The sequence below is a fragment of the Tenrec ecaudatus genome, chromosome 14 (assembly GCF_050624435.1).
Source record: "Tenrec ecaudatus isolate mTenEca1 chromosome 14, mTenEca1.hap1, whole genome shotgun sequence".
Taxonomy (NCBI): domain Eukaryota; kingdom Metazoa; phylum Chordata; class Mammalia; order Afrosoricida; family Tenrecidae; genus Tenrec; species Tenrec ecaudatus.
In genome coordinates, this window is record NC_134543.1 from 82,896,551 (window position 1) to 82,920,115 (window position 23,565).

A 23,565-nucleotide genomic window follows, 5' to 3' on the forward strand; every position below is an offset into this window, starting at 1 on the left:
TGCAACTATCTTGTCACACGTATGTCCCCAATCCCTCCTCTCCCTGTTGCATGTCTGTCCCTAGACCACCCACTCTCATTACTGTATTACCTATAGCACAACCCCTTCCCGTGACGTATGTCCTCACCTGTAATTAGGGGGCTTGCATGTCCCCAGAGAATATAAAAAGCCTGGGCTAGCATTAAAGATAAGTCTCTCCCCACGTGGACCATCAGGCAGGGCTGAGGTGAGCATGCTACCATGAATCGTGTCTGACTCCATTTATTTCAATACTTCTACCTCTCATGCTTTCTGTAACTTTACTATGATCTTTACTTATTATCGCTGTACAATTGCACCTACCGGACCCATAATGATGTGTTAGGGGCTGGCTTCTCCTGACAAGGCACCACCTTAGACACTCACTCACTGTCATCCTCTGCTTATCCTCACAGATCCCAGCCTCCATAAAACCTCACACGTGGCTCTAGCTGAGCCACACAGTCTCAGGCCACCCTGGGTGACCTCTTTGGCTATAATTCATCAAGGTCCTCCACCCTGGCATTGCCTCTCAACCTGCCCTCCTTACAAAAGGAGCTCACCCAGCCTTTCACACTAGGTGGGTGTCAACCTCCAACCTTTAAGCCTAATAGTCCAGTACCCAATATTTGCAGCACCCCTTTTATTCCTGGGGTACCACAACATCTAAGCATTCTAGGAGGTCACTCAGGCTGGACTGTCAGCACCCGAGTTTATCCTCATCCTGGTCTACAGTTGTCCCTGGGAGACCCTGCATTCTCCATGGCACCGGACTTTACCATGGCTCTTTCTTATGGAATCGGATCTGCTGGGGTTGACTTGGACGGTGTAGACAAAGTGCTTCCACCTCACTCACCCCCACCAGTCTGGTCCATCACAGTGAGGATTTCCCCTCCGCTGCTGAGAGAGCTAGAAGCTGATTAGCCCATCCACTGCCTCCCATCATGACTAGGGTTCACTTTCTCGTCCTCCCAAACCTTTCCCAGAACACAAATACCTCCCTGCGATCAGAAACCCTCTGACCTGCCAAATGTGGTCTTGCCTTGGCTTTCCATTCATAGGATCCAGTGAAAGAATCTCAGCGCAGTCTCAAGGTTGCTGGGGCCTAAGTAAGTCCTGAGGATGTTTGTTCTAAGGAAGTGTCTGGGTCAGGCTATCAACCATCTATAGACCCTGAGCTGCACACTTGGTCTGAAAGTGGGGAGAACAGGGAGAGGGGATGGAGGAGCCTCAATCGGCTTTAGCAGTGAGTCCCCTCATGCCAGCTGAAGCAGAGCGGCACAATGAAGTAACGCAGGATAGAGGGTCCTGTGCAGAGCTGAAGAGCAAAGACCTCAGTCAGGCCCCTCAGGTAAGCACCATGACCCTGAACCTGTGGTCTGCCTTGGCCCTAACTCCAGGGAGACCTTCTCTTCTCCCCCTCCCTACCCCTACTCCCAAGTTCCTGAGGTTGGCTGGAAAGATGGAGCTGCGGTGCCTGGCTCCTCTATAAATTTACCACTGGGAGCCTGTGTGGGCTCTGGGTGACTCACCGACTCCTCTGTTCGGCTCAGTTTCTTTTCCCACATTGCATACAGCCCCGGTCCAGTCCCCCTTGGACTCCAGTGGGGATGTAGCGTCCTGTCAGAGGTGGGCTCTGGCCCACTGAATGCATGGGGTGGGGGCTGTGCATTGAATAGCAAGTTGGAGTCGTACCTGACAGTAAGGAATTTGGAGAAGCTCCCGTTTCTCAGATATGAAAACCAAGGCTCCCATGTCTTGCTGGCAGATCTGGGGAAAAGACTCTATCAGAAAACCCACTCCAAGCTGTGGGATGCTACTCTACCAGCCTTCCCACCAGCACCGTGCTCACGAAGGGGCCGTCGGGCATGGGCCACGGCCTCTTCCTGTTGTCCTCGGGAAGCACGCTCCCTTCTTCCTCTAAGGACAGCACTCCTTTAGATTAGAGTCCCTGCTCCTCCATAGGAGCTCACACTGACCTAAGTCATTACATCTGCAATGACTGCTTCCAAATAAGGTCACAGTCACAGGAAGCAGCCACTAGGACTTCCTCGTAGCTCTTTAGTGGGGACACATCTCTACTCATAGCAGACAACATTCCAGGAACCCTAATTTTTATAATGGGGTTGACTTATTAGGTCTAAACTCAAATGATGCCTCCTCCAGTCTCATCAGAGTTCATGGTCCTCAGGGTACCTCTGACACTTTGCTTCTGCATCTGCCACCCTGACTTCATTTCTCATCTTCTCCACGAAGCCTACTTTGACCAGCCCTGGGTAGTTACATAAGTTCGTGTCAACTTGATTAATATAATGTAGGGGTGGAGTCTAGCCTATCAATCAGGTCACAAGTACACCCACCAGGAGGATTGTGGGAACCATTAGGCGGGACACACACACTCTCTCTCTGCTTCACCCTCCTGGTGACAAGCCACGTGGAGCCATGCTGATGGCAGCCAGAGCCCCTGTAGATGCATCCACCACCTTTGGATCCGCAGGCCTTTCCGCCCATTGGATTATGATCTTCCTGCCTTTGGCATGAGTTGCTGAATGAAGTTGCCCTGGTAGTACTGTGGGATGAGCATCGGGTCAAGGTCAGCCGTTCAAACCCCCAGCTGCTCCACAGGAAGAAGATGAGGCGCTTGGCTCCCATCAAGATGTACAGTCTCAGCGCACTAAGAGACAAGTCTACTCTGTCCCAGAAGGTTGCTATGAATGAGAACGGACTCAGTGACAGTGGGTTGGAGTTTAAATTGTTGAACGGAGGTATGTTTTGCCTGGAGAAGCCCAGGATTCTTCCACCTCCTCCTGCCACTCCCTTCCTCTGTGGGGAGCCTCTGCCAGATGCAGCTCAGAGGAGGGACTCAAAAGTCTGTGACCCCCCGACCCCTCCCCACCCCACCAGTCTGGGCAGGAGACGGGAGACGCTCTAACTTCAGTCTTTGACTAGCGGTTTCAGAACTACAGGACACATTCAAGTTTATTTTAGCAAAGACGTTTCTAAAGCACAGATTGCAGAGAGAAGGTGTTGGGGGGCTTCAGAACCATGGTCTTCTCCGAAGCTCCCTCCAATGCACCAGGTCCCTGAAGCCCTTCAGCCCCACAGCCCCACGCCAAGAGCTCCTGACCAAGTTGGTCAGGTCCCAGCAGCGAGATAGACCTACAGCAGTCCTACACAGGGTCCAGACTTGAGGCTGTTGAAGCCCTTTTCTTCTTCCTCAAGCCTGGCATGAGGATGCCCCCACATTGTTTGCCTGTCATTGGGGGGCTGAGGAGGCCCTAGCTTCAGATTCTGCCTCCAGTGACTTCCTAGGCCAGCCCCCCAAGCTCCACAGCCCCAGGCTCCTCAGAGGCGAGGGGAGAAGCCGGCCACCACGATGCTCTCCCCGGTGATGTAGCTGGCGTCTGGGGAGCACAGGAAGGACACGATTCCGGCACAGTCCTCAGGCTGCCCCATCCTGGGTGGAAGAACAGAGCACGGCGCTGGCGAATGCGAACCACCTTGTGCTGCTCTGGGAGGAGCCCGTGCACCCTTCGCTCCCACCTCTACATTTCTGGGGCACACAGGCCACAGGTGGGGTGGGCTCCATGGAGGGGCAGGGTGGTCTCAGAAGGGCCACGGGCACTTCCAGGGCTGTATGTACCCCCGACTTCAGCTAAACAAATGTCCAGGAGGACAGACCAGCTGTGAGGCAAGGCGCACCCTCTCCTCCCGCCCGAGCCCACCCGCGGAAGCGCCCACTTGCCTCTGTATCCCATTGGCTTCCTTCATGTGCTTCCAGAAGGCCTCGTCCTTGTGGTACTTGGCAAAGAGAAGACATGAGCCGTCAGAGCAGCCCAAGAGAGAGGCAGGCAGCACCCCACGGGGCCGCCTGTCCCAGCAGCCCTGACAGGTCTGCCTTTCTTGGGAGAAGCCTGCTGTTCCCGGGACTGATGGCCTGCAGTCAGGGCTAAGTTCCCAGAAAAGCGAGACTCTCCAGGGGAAAGGTGCTGCCCTGAGCCTTCAGTCGCACCTGGATCCTTTGGTTCCCACTGAGTCAGGCTGAGGAATGGGGGAGAGGGAGGTGTGGCTCACTATTTTGCTGAAGTCAGTCTTGATTATTCCTGGGACCAGGCAGTTCACCCGGATGTCCTTGGGAGCCAGCTCCAGTGCCAGCGTCTTGGTGAGGCCCAGCAAGGCCGTCTTACTGACATTGTAAGCACCCAGCTCCTGGGAAGGGAATCATGAGCCTGTTCAGACTGAGGGGCGACAGAATGCCCTTGTATGTCTACAGGTGCGTCAGTGACTTTGTACTGCCCTTCACCTGTCACACCTGTCCCGAGCCCAGAGAGCTCAGACGCTCTCTCCCTTGGCCTCGTCTAGGAATAGAAACTGGCTCTGAGAGAGCCCCATGCCCACGAGCTCATGCCAGGGCAGCTGGAGTGAGGCAGGTGTCTGTGCGGGGCACCGTCCCTCACCCTATCCCAACCAGGAGCGCAAGGACCAAGCACTTACCGTAAATGGCTTGTAGGCCGAAATGGAAGACACCAGAATGACGACAGCACCACCCCTGTAAGGAGACAGACAGAGCAAGAGAGAGATGAGGCTGGTGCCTTGCTGTGTGTGGAGGTCAAATAAAGCCTTACAATGACCAGGCAGGTCCTACTATTACCCCCATTGCACGGCTGAGGAAACTGAGGTTCAGAGCTGCTCAATGATGCAGCCAGGAAATGGCCAACCTCAGAGGAAACTGTGTCTCCCGGGAGATGTGAGGCGGAGCACCGTCGGATTTCCAGCACCTGGCACAGGGGCAGGGCCCCTGCAGACCGAGATGCAGGGAATTGGGAGGGCTAGGGGGTGAGCCCGTCTGAAATGGGCCTCTCCCTGTGGGCAGAAACCGGACAAACCCTGCCATAGGTGGCCGCCGCTCAGCGAGGGAGACTGCCCAGCCCTGAGAGACCCGGAGAATAGGTGAGGGTGTGAATGGCCAGCCCCAAGCTGAAGCGTGATGTGTCGCCTTCCCCAGTGACAGGTGTCAAGGCTAAAGAGAATGTGCCTGGGCCCTGGGCACATCCTCCTCACCCTGCAATTGCTGCAGAAGTAGGGCAAAGGGAGTGGGGGTGAAGAGAACCCGTGGGGACTTCTGTCCTCCACTCCCTCCTGCTGTGCCCCCCTGTCCTCCAGATACAACCCTGCACCTCAGGCCCTCCGCTTCCCATCAGCCCTGCCCCCACCACCCATGCCACCTGCCGCCCCTGAAGAGTCATACCCCCTCTTCTCCATGTGGGGCAGCAGCTGACTCAGCAACAGAGCAGGGGCCTTCAGGTTCACATCCAGGATCTGAAATGGGAGGAGGGGCGTCGGGGCAGGCAGAGAGAGCAGGCAGAGAGAGGGGGTCAACTCAGGGCCCGGTCCCACCCGGCCCTTGGAGTCTCACAACATGTGCAACAAGCCCAAATCTATGCAAATGCTAGGACTTAATCCCCCTTCTGGTTAGAGCAAGATGATTTCACAGGCAGGCCGGCCAAGGCATAGACCTGTCTGCGAGATCCTGAAAATGCTCATTGTTCACAAAGGGGTGAAAGAAGGGAATGCTAAGGCTTTAAAAAAAAAAATTTTTTAAGGACTCCGTTCTGGTTGAGCCAATAGACACTGTAAGCAGAAACCACAGGAAAAGGGTTGAAAGCTGAACGGATGGAGGCGGGGTAGGTGCTGGGAGCAGGGGAGATGGATGGAAGAGTCATCTTTGTCATCCCGTGTCTTCTTTGTGCTCTTCCCTTGTCCCGGGAGACCCGCAGACAGGCCCACAGTGCAAATGGACAAAGCAAACCACAGGGGATTGATGCAGAGAAAGAGGGAATGCAAAAGTGAGGGTACAAACACAAGAAAAAGCAAGGACGTGGTTGGTGGTCACAGTTGACAGCAAACGGTGAGGATGGGGGACTGTCGTGTATCGTTCACAGCAATGCATGCTGGGGCACCTACGTGAACACGCATGGGCCACAGACTCAGAGCACCCCGGAGCCGGGACAAATTGCCATCCTGGAAGTGAATGACTGTGCTCATCCAGCGTGCTCCTAAAGCCTGGACCTGGGCTCAGACATAAGGAACTGGGTGATGGGCTGGGATCTGGGGAGTGGTGTCGCTGAGGTTGGTGACCCCCGGGCGGGAAGTCACCGTGTTGTACAGCCCACTCCGGAGACCTCTTCCTACACCCCGACCGTCAGAAGGGGCTTCAAAAAGTGCATGACCAAAAGGAATCACCAGACGCTATTTGTCCACAAACCTTCTGAAAGCCCTTCACACAGAATTCTTAGTGAGCAAGGTGGCTGATGAATTTTCATCCCAAATTACTATGAGATCGACTGGATCGCAAATTGCTCACGCGCAGTATTTCTTAGACTCGCTGAACGCTGGCAACAGAATTATTTTGCAAAATCTTTTCTGCATGTGGTTACAACATTATTTGTAATTGAGGAGAAGCCTTTTTTTTCCCTTCAATTTCTCTCCTTTTGCTTTAATTCTTGCTCATTCTCCCCAAAAAAAGTTGTTGCTATAGGGTTACATATACGAATTACCACGACACGCTAGCTCACACACCAGAGAACGTGACCAAACCAGCAACCATGGAAACCCTGCGGGCAGCGCACAGATGAACCTGCAGGACGAAGCAGCGCCCTCATTGGGGGATAATGACCCTCTGACCGGACCACATCAGAAGGTTCAAAAAGTTAATTAGCCCCGCTTTTTAGCCTCGGAGGGACATGGATGCATGTCAGCGGGGCTGACACCAAATGTTTTGGTTGTGACCACTGCAGGGACATTTTCGTTGAAAAGGAATACATTTCTGCCGAAATGCTACACAAAAATGCTAAAGACAGTCCTTTTGGAGTCATGCCCTCTGAGGGTGTCAGCTGGTACCGTCCGCAGCCCTGCCCTCCCTTAGGGAGGCGGTTGATGAGGCTCAGGGAGAAGGAAGAGGAGAGCGAGGAGAAAGGGCACAGAGGCTAATCCCAGGGCCTGGGACAGAGAGATGGCTGTGTCTGAAGAGGCAGCCAGATCCATTCTATGACTCCTCCGGTGGGGCCAGCTGTGCCTGCCTCTCTAGGAGGGAGGCTGCAGTCTGTCGTTGGGCCTGTCCACAGTTTTCCCACCCTTCCACCCCTGCATCCCACCCACACCTGCTGGCCACCTCCCTCGTGGGCGGCGGGAAATGCTTCCACCGGCTGCCATGACCCTCTTCATCACCAAGGTTGGGGTGACCCCCAGGGGCAAGGGTTGGGGTGATCCCCAGGACTACAGAAGTAACCAGGATGTCCACCTAAGGTATCCCCCTAGGGTCTCCAAAGCAGAGGTTAGGCTAAGGGCTCTTTGGCCACTCTGTTCCCACCAGAGCCCCACCAGCCCATAGGACGTCAGGCCAAAGCTCTGGGTGTGTCCGGCTGATCTGTGAGACGTGGCCCCTCCTGGGCTCTGTGCCCCAGAGAGAGTGGGGTGTCTTCTCCTTGAGTGGCTCAGTGTGCCGAGAAGACCCGCGAGGTGGGCACAGGCTGAAGGACGGTGGCGTGAGTGAGGGGGGGAGACAATGCAGCTATGTGGCTAGATGAGACATCTCCCAACCAGCTGGAGAGAAATGGGGTCTGCTCAGGGAAGGACTCCCCGCTAGCCCAAGGAAAACTTGAGTGACCAGAAAGTCCCTCACAGGACACCTGCTAAAAATTGCATCCACTTAAAAGCAGAGCATCTGATACATTCTTAGCTCATTTTGTGACCATTTCGCCTCCAAGGCGGTGGCAGATAAGACTGGGGCGAAGCGGTGGGGGGACAATGACCCCATCAGCTATTTCCGTCCAGTGGTGTGGAATTGCTGGCCTGAGAGACTAATAGCCACAAGAGACAGCAAAATCTGGGTTACTGGTGTGTGTGAACCTGGCTTCAGTGAGGGGGGGAGGGGGTCCCAGGGTTCTGAGAAGGAAGTCATGATACGACAGGAAGCTGCTTCATGAGGGTCAAGGAGTCTCAGCAATGAAACCCGAGCTGCACAAGCATCCTCCACCCTGATAGGCTGGTCCCCAGTCGCTGCAGGCAGCTTGGATTTCAGGTCGCCCCTGAGGGTGGAGGGAAGGACAGGACAGCAGAGGGAGGACAACAAAGGGAGAGAGGGAGAGAGAGAGAGAGAGAGAGAGAGAGAGAGAGAGAGAGAGAGAGATAAGAGTGGGGAGGGTGTGTGTATGTGTGTGGTAGAGAGAGGGGAGGGGGTGTGTGTGTGTGTGTGTGTGTGTGTGTGTGTGTGTGTGTGGTGGAGAGTAGGGCGTGTGTGGGTGTGGGTGTGGCTGTGTGTGGTGGAGAGGGGAGGGTGTGGTTGTGGCTGTGTGTGGTGGAGAGTAGGGTGTGTGTGGGTGTGGGTGTGGGTGTGGATGTGGGTGTGTGGTGGAGAGGGGAGGGTGTGTGTGTGGTGGAGAGTAGGGTGTGTGTGTGTGTGGTGGAGAGTGGGGAGGGAGTGGGGGAGGCTAACAATGGCAGCAAGAATGGCGGGACTCCATCTCTCCGAAGGGAGGGGAGAGATTGGGAACAGAACACGTCTCTGAGAACAGCAACGCCTGAAGGTATCTCACCAGGTCTCTCCTGGACATTAGTGGATAAGCTGGCAGAACGACTAAGTGGACATCAGGCGGGTTGCCACATCGGAGCACCCGTATCATGCTGATGGGGTGGGGTGGGGGGAGTTCAAGGTCCAACAGGTACAGCAGAGCCTCCTGAGGGGCCCTGCTTGAACGAAGGTCGAGAAGCTTGGCTGCCAACTCGGCTCACCGAGGTGGAGCACAGCTGTCAGTTTGTGTCCTGCACAAAATACAGATGCAAAATAGTCCAGACGCTGGGCTCTTCCATGGAGTGGAGCAAGAGGCCCTTGCTGCAAGCACACCGCTCTATGCCCAGAGGCTGAGCCAAGCCTGGCTTGCAGCAAGCCCTCCTTCACCACTTGCTGAACAAACGAACACAGGGGGAAGGAAGGGGAAAGAAGGCAGAAAGGCGGCAGCAAAACGTTTTTAAAGCAAACACACCTGGGGACAAAGGGGGACCCATCACAAGGTTGGATATGTAACCCCCCAAAAGGGACGTATAACAGAAATGTGGGTGAAGGGAGACACAGACAGTGTAAGATATGAAATAACAATAGCAATCTATAATTGATCAAGGATTAATGAGGGTGAGAGGGTGAGGGAGGGAAGGGCAAAAAGAGGAGCTGATACCAAGGGCTCAAGTAGAAAAATGTTTTGGAAATGATGGTGACAACATATATATAAATATGCTTGATACAATCGATGTATGGAATGTTATGAGAGTCCCCAATAAAATGATTTTTATGCATACATATAGAGAGAATCAAAATAAAACACACACGCCTGGAGGTGGCCTTCTGGGGATGAGGTGCCTGCTTTCTCAAAGTGATGCCCAGAAGGGATAGAATATGTGTACATGTGTGTGCATGCGTGTGTGGCTGCACACGCATGTTGGTGGGAGGAGGGGGCTGGGGGCCTCACCTTGTTCCACACCTGCTCGCTGGTTCCCAGAATGCTCCCCACCAGAGGGTTGACCCCAGCATTGCACACTAGGAAATCCACGCCCCCACAGTGCTCCAAGGCCTGTGGAGAGAGGAGACAGGAGCAGGTGGCTGGGTGTGCAGGTGGCCTGAGAAGGTCTTGCTGCCCGGAGTAGCTGGAGCAGGTGGAGCACTCAGACTGAGCTCGCTGACCAGGCACGGCCTTAGACAAGAAATGGTCTTGCAGCAGTGAACAAACGAAGGACAGTGTCCCCCCCCCCGCCCCCACAGGTTCAAGGGCAGGCTCCCCAGGGCTGTCCTTTCAGGGGAGGAGCTTCTTTTTCGGAATCCCTCATGGGAATTCTTCCTCTGCCCTCCAGGTGCTTTCTCAGTGGCGACCCTCCCTGAGTGTGAGGTTGAAATGAGTGTCTTCCCGGGACAGGCCCCTCCCCAGACAATCACTGTGGCCCACCAGGTGCGTTCAGTTTGTCGGTGCGCACTTGTATTTGTTCCAGGACTTGCTGGGTTTGTTGCCCCCCACCCCTGGGCTCATCAGGGCAGGAGAGGGTGGATGCGTCGTCCTTCTCCTCTCTGCGCCCTCCCACCCAGATGGTCTCTCACCGTGGCCACCAGCCGCTCCTGGTCCTCAGCCTTCGCCACGTGGCACACGGTGCCCCTCACGCTCAGCCCCTCCCCCTGCAAGGTGGCGACTGCCCGGTCCACATGAGGCTGCTTCCGACTGCTGATGACCACGTGGGCACCATCCTGAGCGAGACGCCGAGCGATGGCAAGGCCAATCCTGGGCACGGAGACGGAGAAGGCAAGCTCTCTCCCACCTTCCTCCTTCACCCAGCCCCACTCCACGAGGGAGGCTGGGCCTGCTCCCACCACCCACAGGTCCCTGTGAGGGTCTCCAGATGCAGCCAAGGCACTTACCCGTCAGTGGACCCTGTGACCACAGCTACTTTATTGGCCAGGGTGCCCTGCTGGTGTCTCCCTCTGCTGCTCTTCCTCACGGAGAGCCACACACGGGATCGAAGCGGGCCCCTATGAGCCCTGGCCGCTGCTTGGAGCATGACAGCGAGCGCCTGCTCTCCCTGTGGAGCTTGGTGCTGGGGGAAAGAACCGCGATTCAGTGAGCCTGGTGACAGCCCATCCCCCAGGGTGTGCGTCAGGACAGAGTGGGGAAACAAATGCAGAGGCACTTCTACGGTTATAAGAAAGAGCTTCATATACAAGAGAAATTGAATCTTGAGAAAACATCCCAGCCCAGTCCAGGTCAAGTCCATAAATCCGATATTAGCCCATATGTCCGATGTCAATGTATAATTTCCTCTTCAGACTCACGCAACACATGCAATGACGCTGGATGCAGGAAGATCACAGGCCAGTGGGTGGAAAGTCTTGTGATCCAGTGGCAGTGGAAGCATCTCAGTGCTGGCAGGGGTCTCCATGTAGCTCCTTCAGCTCCAGGGCTCTAGCATAACTCCATGTATCTTGTCAAGAGTAATGTCTCAGGGGAGCGGGGAGGGAGGGGGGAAATGAGGAGCGATGCCAGGGGCTTAGGTGGAGAGCAAATGTTTTGAGAATGATGAGGGCAATGAATGTACAAATGTGCTTTACACAATTGATGTATGTATGGATTGTGATAAACATTGTATGAGCCCCTAGTAAAATTTTTTTTTTTTAAAAAAAGAGTAATGTCTGGCAGGGAGTGAGCATGTGTCTAGTGAGCTATTGATCTCCATAGGGCAGGCGTCCTCAAACTACGGCCCGCGGGCCACATGCGGCCCGCAGAGGACATTTATCCAGACCGCTGGGTGTTTTCACCCTGTTTGTTTTTTTTACTTCAAAATAAGGTATGTGCAGTGTACATAGGAATTTGTTTATATGGTTGTTGTTTTTTTAACTATAATCCGGCCCTCCAACGGGTCTGAGGGACAGTGAACTGGCCCCCTGTTTAAAACGTTTGAAGACTCCTGCCTTAGGGCCTCCAAATTAGGTCATCAAGCTGCGACCTGATTGAGAGGCTAAACTCCACCCCTTCTCTCTGAAGTCTCAAACTGATAGCAGATCACTTCGCTACCACACCCAACTCCTCCAGACAGACAGGGTAGAAAGTGGGAGGAAGTCAGACTGGCTACAGCGACTTCCCAACAAACAAGTCCAGGCTTGTGAAGTATCTCCAAGAAAACTCCCTGTTTATAGAGGGGGCAAACGATAAAATGAGAGTAGGCAGTCAGTAGGCAAAGATGCCTCAATTCCCTAAGCATTAAGTTCCAAGGGCTGCCAGTGGGCCATGGGCAGTAGATGCTGGAAGTAGCTCTGCCGTGAACCCCAGACCATGCACGAAGCTTCCCTTTCGTCGCCCATGGCTGGGTGAAAGTCGTCCTAGAAACTCTCGTTCATCACTGGAGGGAGTGCAAGGACTACTTTGGAAAACCCGGAGGATTGAAACCACGGGCCTCTAGCTCTGCAGTTCCACATCCCGTAGAACTGTGATCATACGGGCCCAAGAGACAGGACGGAAATGCTCCCAGCAGCATCCTCCGTAAGAGTCTCAAACTGGAGTGAGCCCAAGCATCCATTAACAGCAGACTGGATAAATAAATTATGTCACAGGTATAAAATGAGATACTATGCGACCATGGAAATGAATGAACCCATCTTCAAAAGGAATCGCTGAGTGAAGGAAGCCAGACCCAAAGTCATTCATCTCGTTCTTGCTGGTCTGGTGAAGTCTGGTGGAACCTTGGAGCCTACGGCCCTTAGGGAACCTTGACCTTCACCTAGACCTGCGCTCACAGCCATGGCTCCACTTCCAGTCCTGTGATAGGCCTATCAGGTAAACAATAGCGACACAGAGGTACACACTCGTGAGACCAATCGCCCACACAAGGTCCTAAGGGCAGCATTTCCCCGGGCGTGAGAAAGCAGGAAGGGCTAGGAAAATAGGATGAAGGGAAGTGACAACTGCAGGACAGAAATGGGAAAGGCCATCGAGGTCACAAAACAGAAGGTATCTGAACTGGCGACTGGAAAACCAATCGGCTCTGCAAACTTTCATTCACATTGCAACGTTAAAATCTTTTTCTTTTTTAAGTTGTGAGATTGTGCATTTAAATTAAAAACAAACCAACAGAAAACAAGCACATGAGTTGTTTCTGACTCGTGGCGTGCCCATGTGTGACAGAGTCTGACTGAGCTCCGCAGGGTTCCAGGGCTGTCACCTGTAGCAGAGTTGACGGCCAGACCTGTCCTCCATGGCCCGACTGTGTGGGTTCAAACCAGCAGTCATTCTCCTCCAAGGATACAAACCATGTATCCCACCCACGGGCCTGTGGCTCTGCATGTACAAAGTTCAAAACCAGTCACAAGCACTCCGCTGGTGATGACAGCACACAGGTGACAGACAGACCGTGATTGCCACAGAACCAGCAGAATGAGTCTTTCCGGGGGCAAGAGGAGGGTTGTGATTGAGCGAGGGCATACTTCTGACATGCTGACCCAAGTGGTGATTACATGGTTCTACCGTTACCTATCTTTATACAGATACATGTATGTGTGTGTACACATTTGCATTATATACATGCACACTGCAATGCAATGGCTCACGTGGTCTTACAGTCCATGGTCTTGTAACTCCGCTTCATGAGTCGGTAAGACTGTGCTGAGAATCTTTGGGTCAGAGGCTTCCTGGTGGGTGGTACATCTCTGAGCGCTTACTGGTGGAGGTAAAAGGGTTTGTAACACTTGACAGAGTGGGGCGGTGGCCACGTCCAAGGATGGAGGGGATCAGGAGTGGAGGGAAAGGCCTGCCTTTGGTCATGGCCCACAGCTTCAGTTCTTGACTGAAGAACTGTATCCTGACTTGTTCCTTATCCTGAACTGTACCCTTTTATTTCCCTAATGAACCCCCTAGTTGTGATTATTGTCTGCCTGTGGGTTCTGTATAGTCATAGCCATGAAATATCAAACCCAGCAAAGAAGTCGAGTGCTTTGGAGAGGACAGCTGAGGTCACAATTGATGGAAAAGTTGGGAGGTGGAGATATGTTTCGCCTCCACCTGATATGACTCAGCCTCAGGCTGCTCTCTCCTGGCCCTTGTGGCGTCCGGTGACAGGTCATCAGGCCAGTTTTGCGCATGTGTGTGCTACACTTCACAATTTAAAAGTTAAAAACAAAACACGGCCTGCTCGTGATGACTTTTAAAATCCAAAGTCATTCAAAGGGGGATGCAATGAAAATCTAATCTCCCAGACTCCTTCTTGGAGACAAACTCGCTGGGCAGTGACCGGTCTTGGCACACAAGACTCCATATTGAGTCCTGTACCTCCATCTTAGCTCTCAAGACTGACCCCGAACCAACCTCCCCTCCCCTGCTCAACCCCAAATTCCTGGAACCAGCTTGTCCCAAAACCAGAATGTTTTCTGAAGATATGGTCACTCCACCCATCCCTGACATATAGATAAGATTAACGACCTTCTCCCTTCTGAAGCACCTGTGTGCGCAGACCCTCCCCAGCTGTGCCTGCCAGCAGTGAGCATAAAAACACCACCAGGATTCCCCCCCCCACCCCGGCGTGGCTTCAATAGCTCAATACCCTGAGTTGCTGAACCCGCCCGCAAGCTTCTCAATAAAGCCTGCTTCTAAAACTCCATTAATTGAGTCTTTGATTCTGTTTTTGTGTCCAAATAAACCGTATTTTTTGGAGCCGAAAACCCGAGACAGGTGTGTGGCTCCCCCCTCCTTTGGGGGTCCCCTGAGAACCCCCCTATCTCCTTGCCTTCCGTGCTTGGACACGTTCAAAACCAGTCTATGGCTGCCCTGGTGAGTCTCTCCCTCTCCCGCACTCCCTCTCTCTTTCTCCCTCTTACCCCCTCCGGGCTAGGTTTAGGCTTTTGAGCTCCGCTGGAGTCTTCCCCACCCAAGACACAGCCACGCTGGGAATTCTCCTTCCATGGGCCCCAGGGGCCTTGGGGAGTGATTGTTCTTGCCAATCCCTACCCCCTCCCCCTCCTTCACTGCTGTCCCAGTCAGCACTCACTTGGGGACGCCTTGGTGCCTCCTGCCTGGTCCCGCTCACCAGGAAAGCCGAAACCTTGTCTCTGCTCACTCCTTCTCCCCGTGTGGCCTTTTGCCTAATGCGCTGGCATTCACTTTCTGACGGTGCCACCCACCACTGACGGGACTGTTGGCAATAGGCCTCATGGCAGCTGCCCCCTCAGACTGGACTAACTCTCAGAGGGCTAGCCTAGGGCTGTTTTACCTGGCTGTGTGTTTCCTATTCACACCTCTGTGGTGTCTGTAAGCTGAACCTCTTTGTCTTCTCCTCTCTCTGACTCTCACCATGGGCACCGGGCAGTCCAAAATTGACCCATTGACTCCACTGGGCTGTCTCTTAAAAAACTTCTCCAGCCTGTGGTATACTCAGACCTTGCGAAAGAAAAGACTTATTTTTCTCTCCCAAGTTGCCTGGCCCCAAAACTAGCTAGACAACCAGTCACATTGGCTTCCGACTGGCACTTTCGATTTCAACGTTCTATAGGACCTGGACAATTTCTGCAGGAAGACTGGCAACGATTCTGAAGTCCCCTATGTGCAGGCTTTTTGGGACTTGCGTTCCCGCCCTGACCTCTGTAGCCATTGTTCCACCAGCCAGATACTGTTAGCACAATCCCCTCAGCAGGAAGAACCTGCCATTCAACCCCCTGAAGAGCCAGTCAAGCTCCTCAGCTCTCCACTCCCGCCACCCTATCAGTCTCCCCCCCCCCCACCCCTGCGCCTTTCAATCACTGGCCCCATCGCTCTCTCCTGTCCTCACCGGTTGCCTCTCATACCCGCTCCCACAGCCCTCCCGCTGCCCTTTGTCCTTTAAGAGAGGTTGCAGGCATAGAGGAACTCGTTCGAGTCCACGACCCTTTTTCCTTACAGGACTTGTCACAGATAGAGACCCGCCTGGGCTCTTTCTCGGCAGACCCCTCTAAGTTTATTAAAGAATTTACCTACATTTTCTAAATGTATAATTTAACCTGGCATGACACCCAAGTGATCCTTGCTTCCAACCCTCACCTCTGAGGCACGTGCGCGGGTATCCAATGCCGGCGCCAGCTAGCAGACAAAGACCACGCTATCAACCCAATTGTCCCCTTGGGGCGCATGCCATCCCACTAGAGGACCCGGGTTGGAATTACCAGCCTGGCCAGGGGTCTGACCTTCCTCATAGAAACCTCATGTTCGGTACCTCATTAGAGGTCTGGAAACAGTCTCCAACAATGTTGTCAACTATGACAAACTGAAATGAAAACCCTGCTCTTTTTCTTCACCGCCTCCAGGAGGCACTCACAAAGTACACTCCTCTAGACCCAGGGTCTAAAAGCGGGGCTTCTATCTTAGCCTCTCACTTCATCTCTCAGTCAGCCCCGGACATCAGAAAGAAGCTGAAAAAGGCTGAGAGGGGCCCTGAAACCCCTATACAGGATCTGGTAAAAATGGCATTTAAAGTTTTCAACGCCCGGGAGGAGACGGCTGAGGCCACTCGCCAGGCGAGGGTCCAACAGATGGTTAGCCTCCATTCCCAAGCCCTGGTAGCAGGTAATCCCGTCCATCACCACGCTCCCCAGGGGAGCCAGCGCCTGCAGCCAGGAGCCTGCTTCAAATGTGGCTGGGACGGCCACTGGGCAAAAGTTTGCCCCAATCCCAAGCCTCCTACCAAGCCCTGCCCGCTGTGCTAACAGCTAACAGGGTTGGACCGCAAAGCCGAGGCGCCGAGATCCAGGAAACTCCAGACACAGAGCTACAAGGTATGGTGCTGCTGGGATTTATGGACTGAAGAGGCCCTGGCTCCTCGACTCCGGTAACCCTTGCCGAGCCCAGGGTCATGCTCCAGGTAGCGGGTACGGGGGCTACCGATTCTGTGATCCCCTCTCACTCGGGCCCTACCTTTCCTTCTCTGTCGTGGGGATTGATGGGTCGGCTCCCCGCCCTTGAGGCTGCTCTTGGGAAGGAAGCAAAAGGCCGCTGTAGAGAGTGCAGCAGGGAAGGATGAGGGCCTGCCAGGGGAGGCCCGAAGTGAAGCTGGTCCTCAAGTGGAGCAGCTCCACACAGGTGTCAACCCAGAAACTCAGGCACCCTCTGTGGGAGGTTCCAGTTTGCCACCCTTGGGAGCCTGCCTGTCAGTGCCCGGACCTGATGATTTGATCAGTTTCCTGCCAGTGGTTGGAGCATGGGCTTAGCCAGGACACTGGGGTGGACATTTCATGTGGTGAAGCGTGGGGGGTGAGGAGAGGAGGCTGGCCCTGGCAGCTCCAGGTCAAGACACCAACAGACATGAGCTTCCAGGAAGCTCCCGCATTGAGCTGACTCTGTCCACAGACCACAGACACACACACACCCCTCATCAGTTCCAGGCCAGCTCTGGCCACTCCATCATCCAGGGACTCCTGGTTACTAAGCAACCCCTGCCTTGCCTTCTGCATCTCCCGTGTTCCTTAGCAACCCTTGCATAACCCAGTTCCCTCCAGTTAGGGGTCGGTCTCCACAAAGCGTCGGCAAATGGGCGCTGCTCGGGAAGTAGGCGGACATTTCCGAGGAAGCAATAGTCGGCACTCGGTGGCCAGTTGAAGGTCACTAAGCACTCCGCTTTGGGATGGACAGCCTGGATTTCCAATGCAGGTCTTTTCTGATATTATCTTTCCAAAACAAACAAACAACGTGGGCCCCGGCCGCCTCCCCCTTCTCTCCCATTGCTTTCACTGGGCTTGCTCTTGCTGTCTGCCTCACTCTCCGCTGGCTCCTCTCTAGGGACCAAGGTCTCCTTTCTGCAAGGTCAAACGTACCATCTTACATTTGGAAGGGATGGGGGCTTTCAACTCCACATTGATCTCCCGTTCCTAAACAAGACACCACATTTTAAGCCCTGCTCTGTGGCCCCTGGGGGCCCTTTCCCCAGCTGCAAGCACAGATTAACCCCCACCAATGTCAAGGGGATCCAGTCTCCTTGGCCGAGAGGGTAGCAGGAGAAAGGACTTGCGTTTTGTCGGCACGGAGCACCCCCTGCTGGAAAGTCAGAGTTATAGCATCTTCGAGAAGTTTTTTTGTTTGTTTCCCCCCTACCCACCCACCCCCCATCTCTCAGCTGTCCCTGCTGGAGCACAGCGGTTCTCACCAAGACCTGCCAGGAGACCATTCGCAGGAAAGCTGGTCCCTGCAAGTGAAGTGAGGAGAGGCCTGCCTGGCCTCGCTCCTATCTCCTGTCTCCCCTTCTTCCCAACAAAGCCTTGCCCGCTCTGCCAGGGCTCTGCTTCTGAGCAGCTTGCAAGGCTCTGGGCTCAGACTTACTCTCTGACGCAGACCGGAAGGTCCTGGGACCTCAGTGTGTCCCCTGGCCCAGCCTGGCCCTGTCTGCTCAGACCTCGCTTTCCACCTTGAAGCCCAGATTCGACGATGGACAGCCGAACAGATACACACTCAACGGTGCCCTCTTGAAGCCCTGGAGCCAAAGACATAAGAGGAGGGAGAAGAAGACGTGGGGGCCAGTGGGGAAGCTACGGAGAGCCATGGAATAGTTAGAAACTTTAACATCGGGAAAGAGGGAGACTAGGGAGATGGCAACAGAAGCTGCGTGACCGTGGGTATGTCTGTTCCCCCACTCTGGTCTCCAGTGCTCTTGCTCTTCGGTGGGATGAAGGGCTGGGCTGGCTGGTCCTAAGGGCTCGGTCATGAGCATCAAAGAAGAAGTTAAGCCAAAGGGGCAGACACCGATCCTGGGAGGAAGAACATCAGCACAGTAAGAGGAGGGAGCGTGGCCCATTACAGCCGGGTGGGTCCCAGCCTTCGTCCCACTCTGGGTGGAGATGGTTCCACTTGGGCCTTACCTAGACAGACACTGGCTTCCCTGAGTCCGGAGCCCCCTGTCCTGTGAGGTGCGCCGTCAAATGTGAAGATGCAAGGGTGAGGGGCGAGGAAGCGGGTTTCAGACCCTGCTGGTGCTGTCTGGAAAACCAAGACAGTCAAGGAGTCGTTTAAAGCTCCAGCATTGTAAAGGAGGGAGGAGATCAGAAGAGGCCTGGCGTCAGCTGGGGAGGTACCTGAGGAAGGGAGGGGCCGGGGGAAGGTGAAGAGGTGAACCCTGGGTAATAGCCTTTAGCATGCTGCATTCACACCACTTACAGAACCCCTGTCTGTCTATCCGACTATCTCGCCCACAGGAACAGAGAGGTCTGTGGGGCCAAAGCCCCAAACTCAAGGGGGCTCCGGAACGCCCACTGTGAAAGGGGTGGGTGGGAAGAACAGGTTGTGCACAAGTACAGTTGCCTGGAGAGAGATGGAGCCAAAGCCACCAAGACACTGAGAGAGGCCTCGGAAAGAGAGCTTGGGCCTCAGTCTCAGTGCCGGAGAGGTAGCCCAGGGCAATGGCTTCAGGCCTCCAGGTTCCCTTGTGTATCCAGGCATCCACCCACCGCCCACCTGGGCCCAAATATTTCATAAGCACCAACTTTCCACTAAGCACAGGTCAAGTCCTGAAAACATATTGTGAAGGTGTGGTCTCTCAGCTCAATCAACTTAGAGTCGAGTGGAGGAGTTAAATAAATGCAGCATAGAGTGACCCAGGTCAAAAAGGAAGGAGGCTCAAGGGCCATCCAAGGTGAACACACTCAAAGCCATGTTGAGATGCCGCTGGAATATTCTGGAAGAGGAACGCCAGGTGCTTGGATATTGTTGGAGCTCAGGAAGGGGAATTGGCCAGCAGGAGAATTATTCATCTTCAGTAAAAGCAGTCTCACCAAGTAGTTGAGATCTCCAAAGGAGATTAAAGTGAAGAGAGAGGAGAGTCTACATGGGAACTTGGCCCCTGGGTAAAGCAAACAGTTTGTGCTCAACTAAGGGCAAGCTGTTTGCACTTGACTACTCACCGCAAGGTGGGCAGTTCTAGCCCACCCACGCCCGGCACCATCAAAGGAAAAGCCTGATGATCGCAGCCAAGAACATTCCAGGCAGTAGTTCTACTTAGTAACACAGGGAATCGCAGCAAGTTGAAACCAGGAAGGGCCCCCAATAGCCCTGCCTGCCAGCCCTTCTGCTTTGCAGAAGTATTGGTGGAAGTGATGGGGTATCACTTCTGAGAGCACTCACGCAAAAGGCTCGTGGGCTTGAAGAACTAAAGTCTTCAACCAACAGCCACCGAGGCTGGAGGAGCAGGGAAGCAAAGACTCCACTTCAGCCAAATCTTGAAATGTCTGCAATCTTAGAAGATAATTTGATCATAACCTGGTGAGAGAAGCTGAGCTAGAACCACCCAGCTAAGCTGCTTCCGGATTCCTGACCCTCAGGAACCCTGAGATCATAAATGTTTGTTGCTTGATGCTGCTACATTTTAGGGAAATTTGGTATGTCGTAGCAGATAACTAATACCGGAATCTTGGAGAGAATGATCCATTTAAAAATACAAAGAGAGGAACAAAACTAAAAAATAAAGAGTTTGGGTATTTTTGTTTTTTAATAAAGAAGCCATCATTAAAAAACAGCATTGTATTGGTGCCTGAGCACATAAACAGATGGAAGGAACAGAAGGGGAGGCTAAGGAATACATGGAAACACCTCTAGGAATTAAATCTATGATAAAGGTGGCATTTCAAATCAGTGAGAGGAAAAGAGATTTATCAATAAATTATGTCGAGACAACTGGGTAGTTCTCTGGGGAGAAAGAAATGGAATTAGACCTGTGCCTTGCACATCACACACCAAAATAAATTTCAGATGAAGCTTCGATTTAAATGTGAAAAACGAAGCCGTAAAACAACGGCAATTACTTTTTATTTCGGCATGGAAAAAGACTACGTAAGCAGAGCCAAACTGAAAGGACAGTTGGTGTCAAATTCTAGAATCTACAAAGCACATCTTCCATGAGAGAACTCAGTGCCAGGACACAAGGGAACGTTTGGAAACGTTCTATATCTTGATTGGGATGTGAATACACAAAGGTATACATTTGCCGAAACTCAAGCAGCCATAGGCTTAAATTATCGGCACTGAATCTGTTTGTCATCCTGATGTGGTGGTTTGCACATTATTGTCATGCTAGAAGCTGTCTCACCAGTGCTTCAAGTACCCCCTCAGTCACCCACAGTGGACAGATGTCAGAAGTTTCCAGGCTAAAATAGATTAGGAAGAAAGGCCTGGGTATTTACTTCTGAAAATTAGCCAGTGAAAAGCTTAAGAACTTATCTGAAATGCAATCTTTTTGCTTTGTTTTCTTTTTAAAAAAATCATTTTATTGGGGCTCATACAATTCTTATCACAATCCATACATAGATCAATTGAGTAAAGCACCCTTGTACATTCGTTGCCCTCATCATCCTCAAAATTCCCCTTCTGCTTGGGCTCCTGGAATCAGCTCCTCATTTTCCTTTTTGGCTTTGTTTTCTATACCAAACTGAGACATCTTCCAAACTTTACCTCTAAGATAAGTTACTTAGCTGGATGAATAGTTGATTGATTGGTCATTGGTGAGATGAAAGGGCAAAAAAATGAGAGGGAATGGATTAATAAACTTTGATAGATACAAGGGAAAAGCTGTAACTCACTGCCATCAAGTCAATGTACGTTCATAGCGACCCTACGGGACAGGCTATGTATTTAGTCTGGGTACTTTAGAGAAACAAATCCACAGAAAACTCATGTATAAGAGAGAGTTGTATATAAAGGTTAATTGCACATCAAGAAAACATCCCAACCCAGTGCTGCCCAAGCCCACAAGTCCAACATTAACCCATTAACCCATATGTCTGACACCAATCCACAAAGTCCTCCTCCATCTCACAAAACACACGCAATGACACCGACTGCAGGAGGAAAGCCGGGACAGTGAGCATGTAAGCATCTCAGCACTGGCAGGGGTCTCCACACGGCTGCTCCAGCACCCAGGGCTGCATCAGGGTAGGTCCATGTGGCTTCTCCTCAGGGATCTCTTGTAGGAAGTGAGCCTTGCCAGCTGAAGCAGGGAACTGGCTAAGGCAGCTGCACCCTTGTCCAACCATCAGAGAGCAAGAGACCCGAGAGCTAGAAAGGTGAGGCTCACCGAGTCATTTATCTCTCCACCTTTCAATTAACCCCACATGTGTTTATCGGCCAGGTTGGCACAATAAATTAACTCAGGCTAGAACTGCCCCTGTGGGCTTCAGAGGCTGTAACTGTTTATAGGACTAGAAAGCCCCATCTTTCTCCCATGGAGTGGCTGGTGGCTTCAAACTGTGGACCTTGAGGTTCGCAGCCCAGTTCATAACCAGTACGCCATCAAGGCTCCCTGCGATGGAATACCATGTGTGTTAATCTAGGTTGACTAGAGAAACAAATCCAGAGACATTCGTATATATGTAAGAGAGAGCTTTATTTCAAAGAGTAATTGTATATTGAGAAAACATCCCAGCCCAGTCCAGATCAAATCCGTAAGTCCGATATTAGCCCATATGTCCCATACCAGTCTATAAATTCCTCTTCAGACTCACACAGCCATACAATAATGCTAAATGTAGGAAGACCACAGGCCAGTGGGTGGAAAGTCTTGTGGAAACATCTCAGCGCTGGTGTGGGTCTCCACATGGCTCCTCCAGCTCCAGGGCTCTGGCTCCATCAGCATAGTTCCATGTGGCTTGTCAGCAGGAAAATGAAGGAGAGAGAGAGAGAGAGAAAGAGAGAGTGTGTGTGTGTATGTGTGTGTGTGTGTGTATGTGTGTCCTGCTCCTAGGGAGGAAAACAGGAGTTCCCAGAATCCTCAGAAGGCCAAGCCAACACAAAAGCCTCATTGGCTATGACCTGATTGACAGGGTAGACTCCACCCCTTTGCAAGTTGACAGGAGAGTATGTAACTGCCACACCACGCATCATTAACAAATAATGGTGAAACTGTGAAACACCTCATGACATGGAAGGATTTGGAGAACGTTATGCTGAGTGAAGTTAATCAATCACAAAAAGACAAATATTGTATAAGACCATTGTTATTTTTCAAGATAAAGGATTTTCTAGCATACCAAAAGAAACAGCCCTAAAAAAAAAAAAAGAAACAGCCCTTGATAGTTCCCAGGAAGGGGGTGTGGGGGGAGGGGAAGAGAAGCAGTGGGCTAGAGGGTCGACAAATGCTACATAGAGCGAAGGACAAGATAATGTTCTACAAGAGGAAGAAGAGAAACAGGAGGTAAGGATAGGGCAAGATATTGGGGAATTTGATACATTGTTTAAACTTCTCAAATTATTTGCTCAGCATACAGATTGAATAAGTATGGTAAGAGGATACAGCCCTGATGCACACCTTTCCAGAATTTAAACCATGCAGTATGCCCTTGACCCGTGTACAGCTTGCCTGTGAGTACAATTAAGTGTCTGGAACTCACATTCTTTGAAATACCGTATACACTCATGTATAAGCCGAGTTTTTCAGCACACAAAAAAATGTGCTGAAAAACTGGGGTTCGGCTTATACACGGGTCAGTGGTACCCCAGCAAGGTGTAACATCTCACTGCCCCCCCCACACCGAGGTAACAGGACGAGTGCCCGTTATCTCGCGGGTGATTGCCGTTCCTCCGCTGTTCATTCAAAGCCCCACTGACACTGCAGGGCTTTGAATGTTTGTTTACTCACATCTAACCAACCAGAGTCATCCTATGACATGGACAGCTCCAATACTCAGAAGCACCCGTAGTGATTCACTTATGCCGGCAGCTAAACTGGTAAGGATGTGTCTGTGGCAGCTTCCGTCTCTCCCCTCTGGTCTCTGTGTTAATTCACATCCTGCATCCCTCACCCGCACGGACTCCCCCCACCTCCTCCCGGTTAACACGTGGGGGCGGGGGGGTCAGAATTACCATGAAAGTTCTTTTTCCAAGTCTTGTTTTTTTATACTATTAGAAATGGATACTCTTGAACCAAAACAAAAAAGCCGGTCATATGAGGCTGGTTTCAAAATAAAGGTTGTCAAGAGCAGAAGAGAGTAATAACAGTATTGCAAGTAGGGAATTCTGTGTTGAC

General features: G+C 52.5%; 1 protein-coding gene across 1 annotated transcript; it reads right to left on the minus strand.

Moving 5' to 3' along the window:
- Nucleotides 1-3,363: 3,363 nt before the first annotated feature.
- On the minus strand, nt 3,364-10,614 carry LOC142425714 (dehydrogenase/reductase SDR family member 2, mitochondrial-like). Its single transcript, XM_075531048.1, has 8 exons — nt 10,475-10,614; nt 10,160-10,337; nt 9,540-9,641; nt 5,267-5,337; nt 4,513-4,567; nt 4,093-4,227; nt 3,764-3,819; nt 3,364-3,475 (listed from the first exon to the last, which is right to left on the minus strand). Exons 1-8 carry the CDS (start codon nt 10,612-10,614, stop codon nt 3,364-3,366), a joined length of 849 nt encoding a protein of 282 aa, XP_075387163.1.
- Between the last annotated feature and the right edge of the window lie 12,951 nt (nt 10,615-23,565).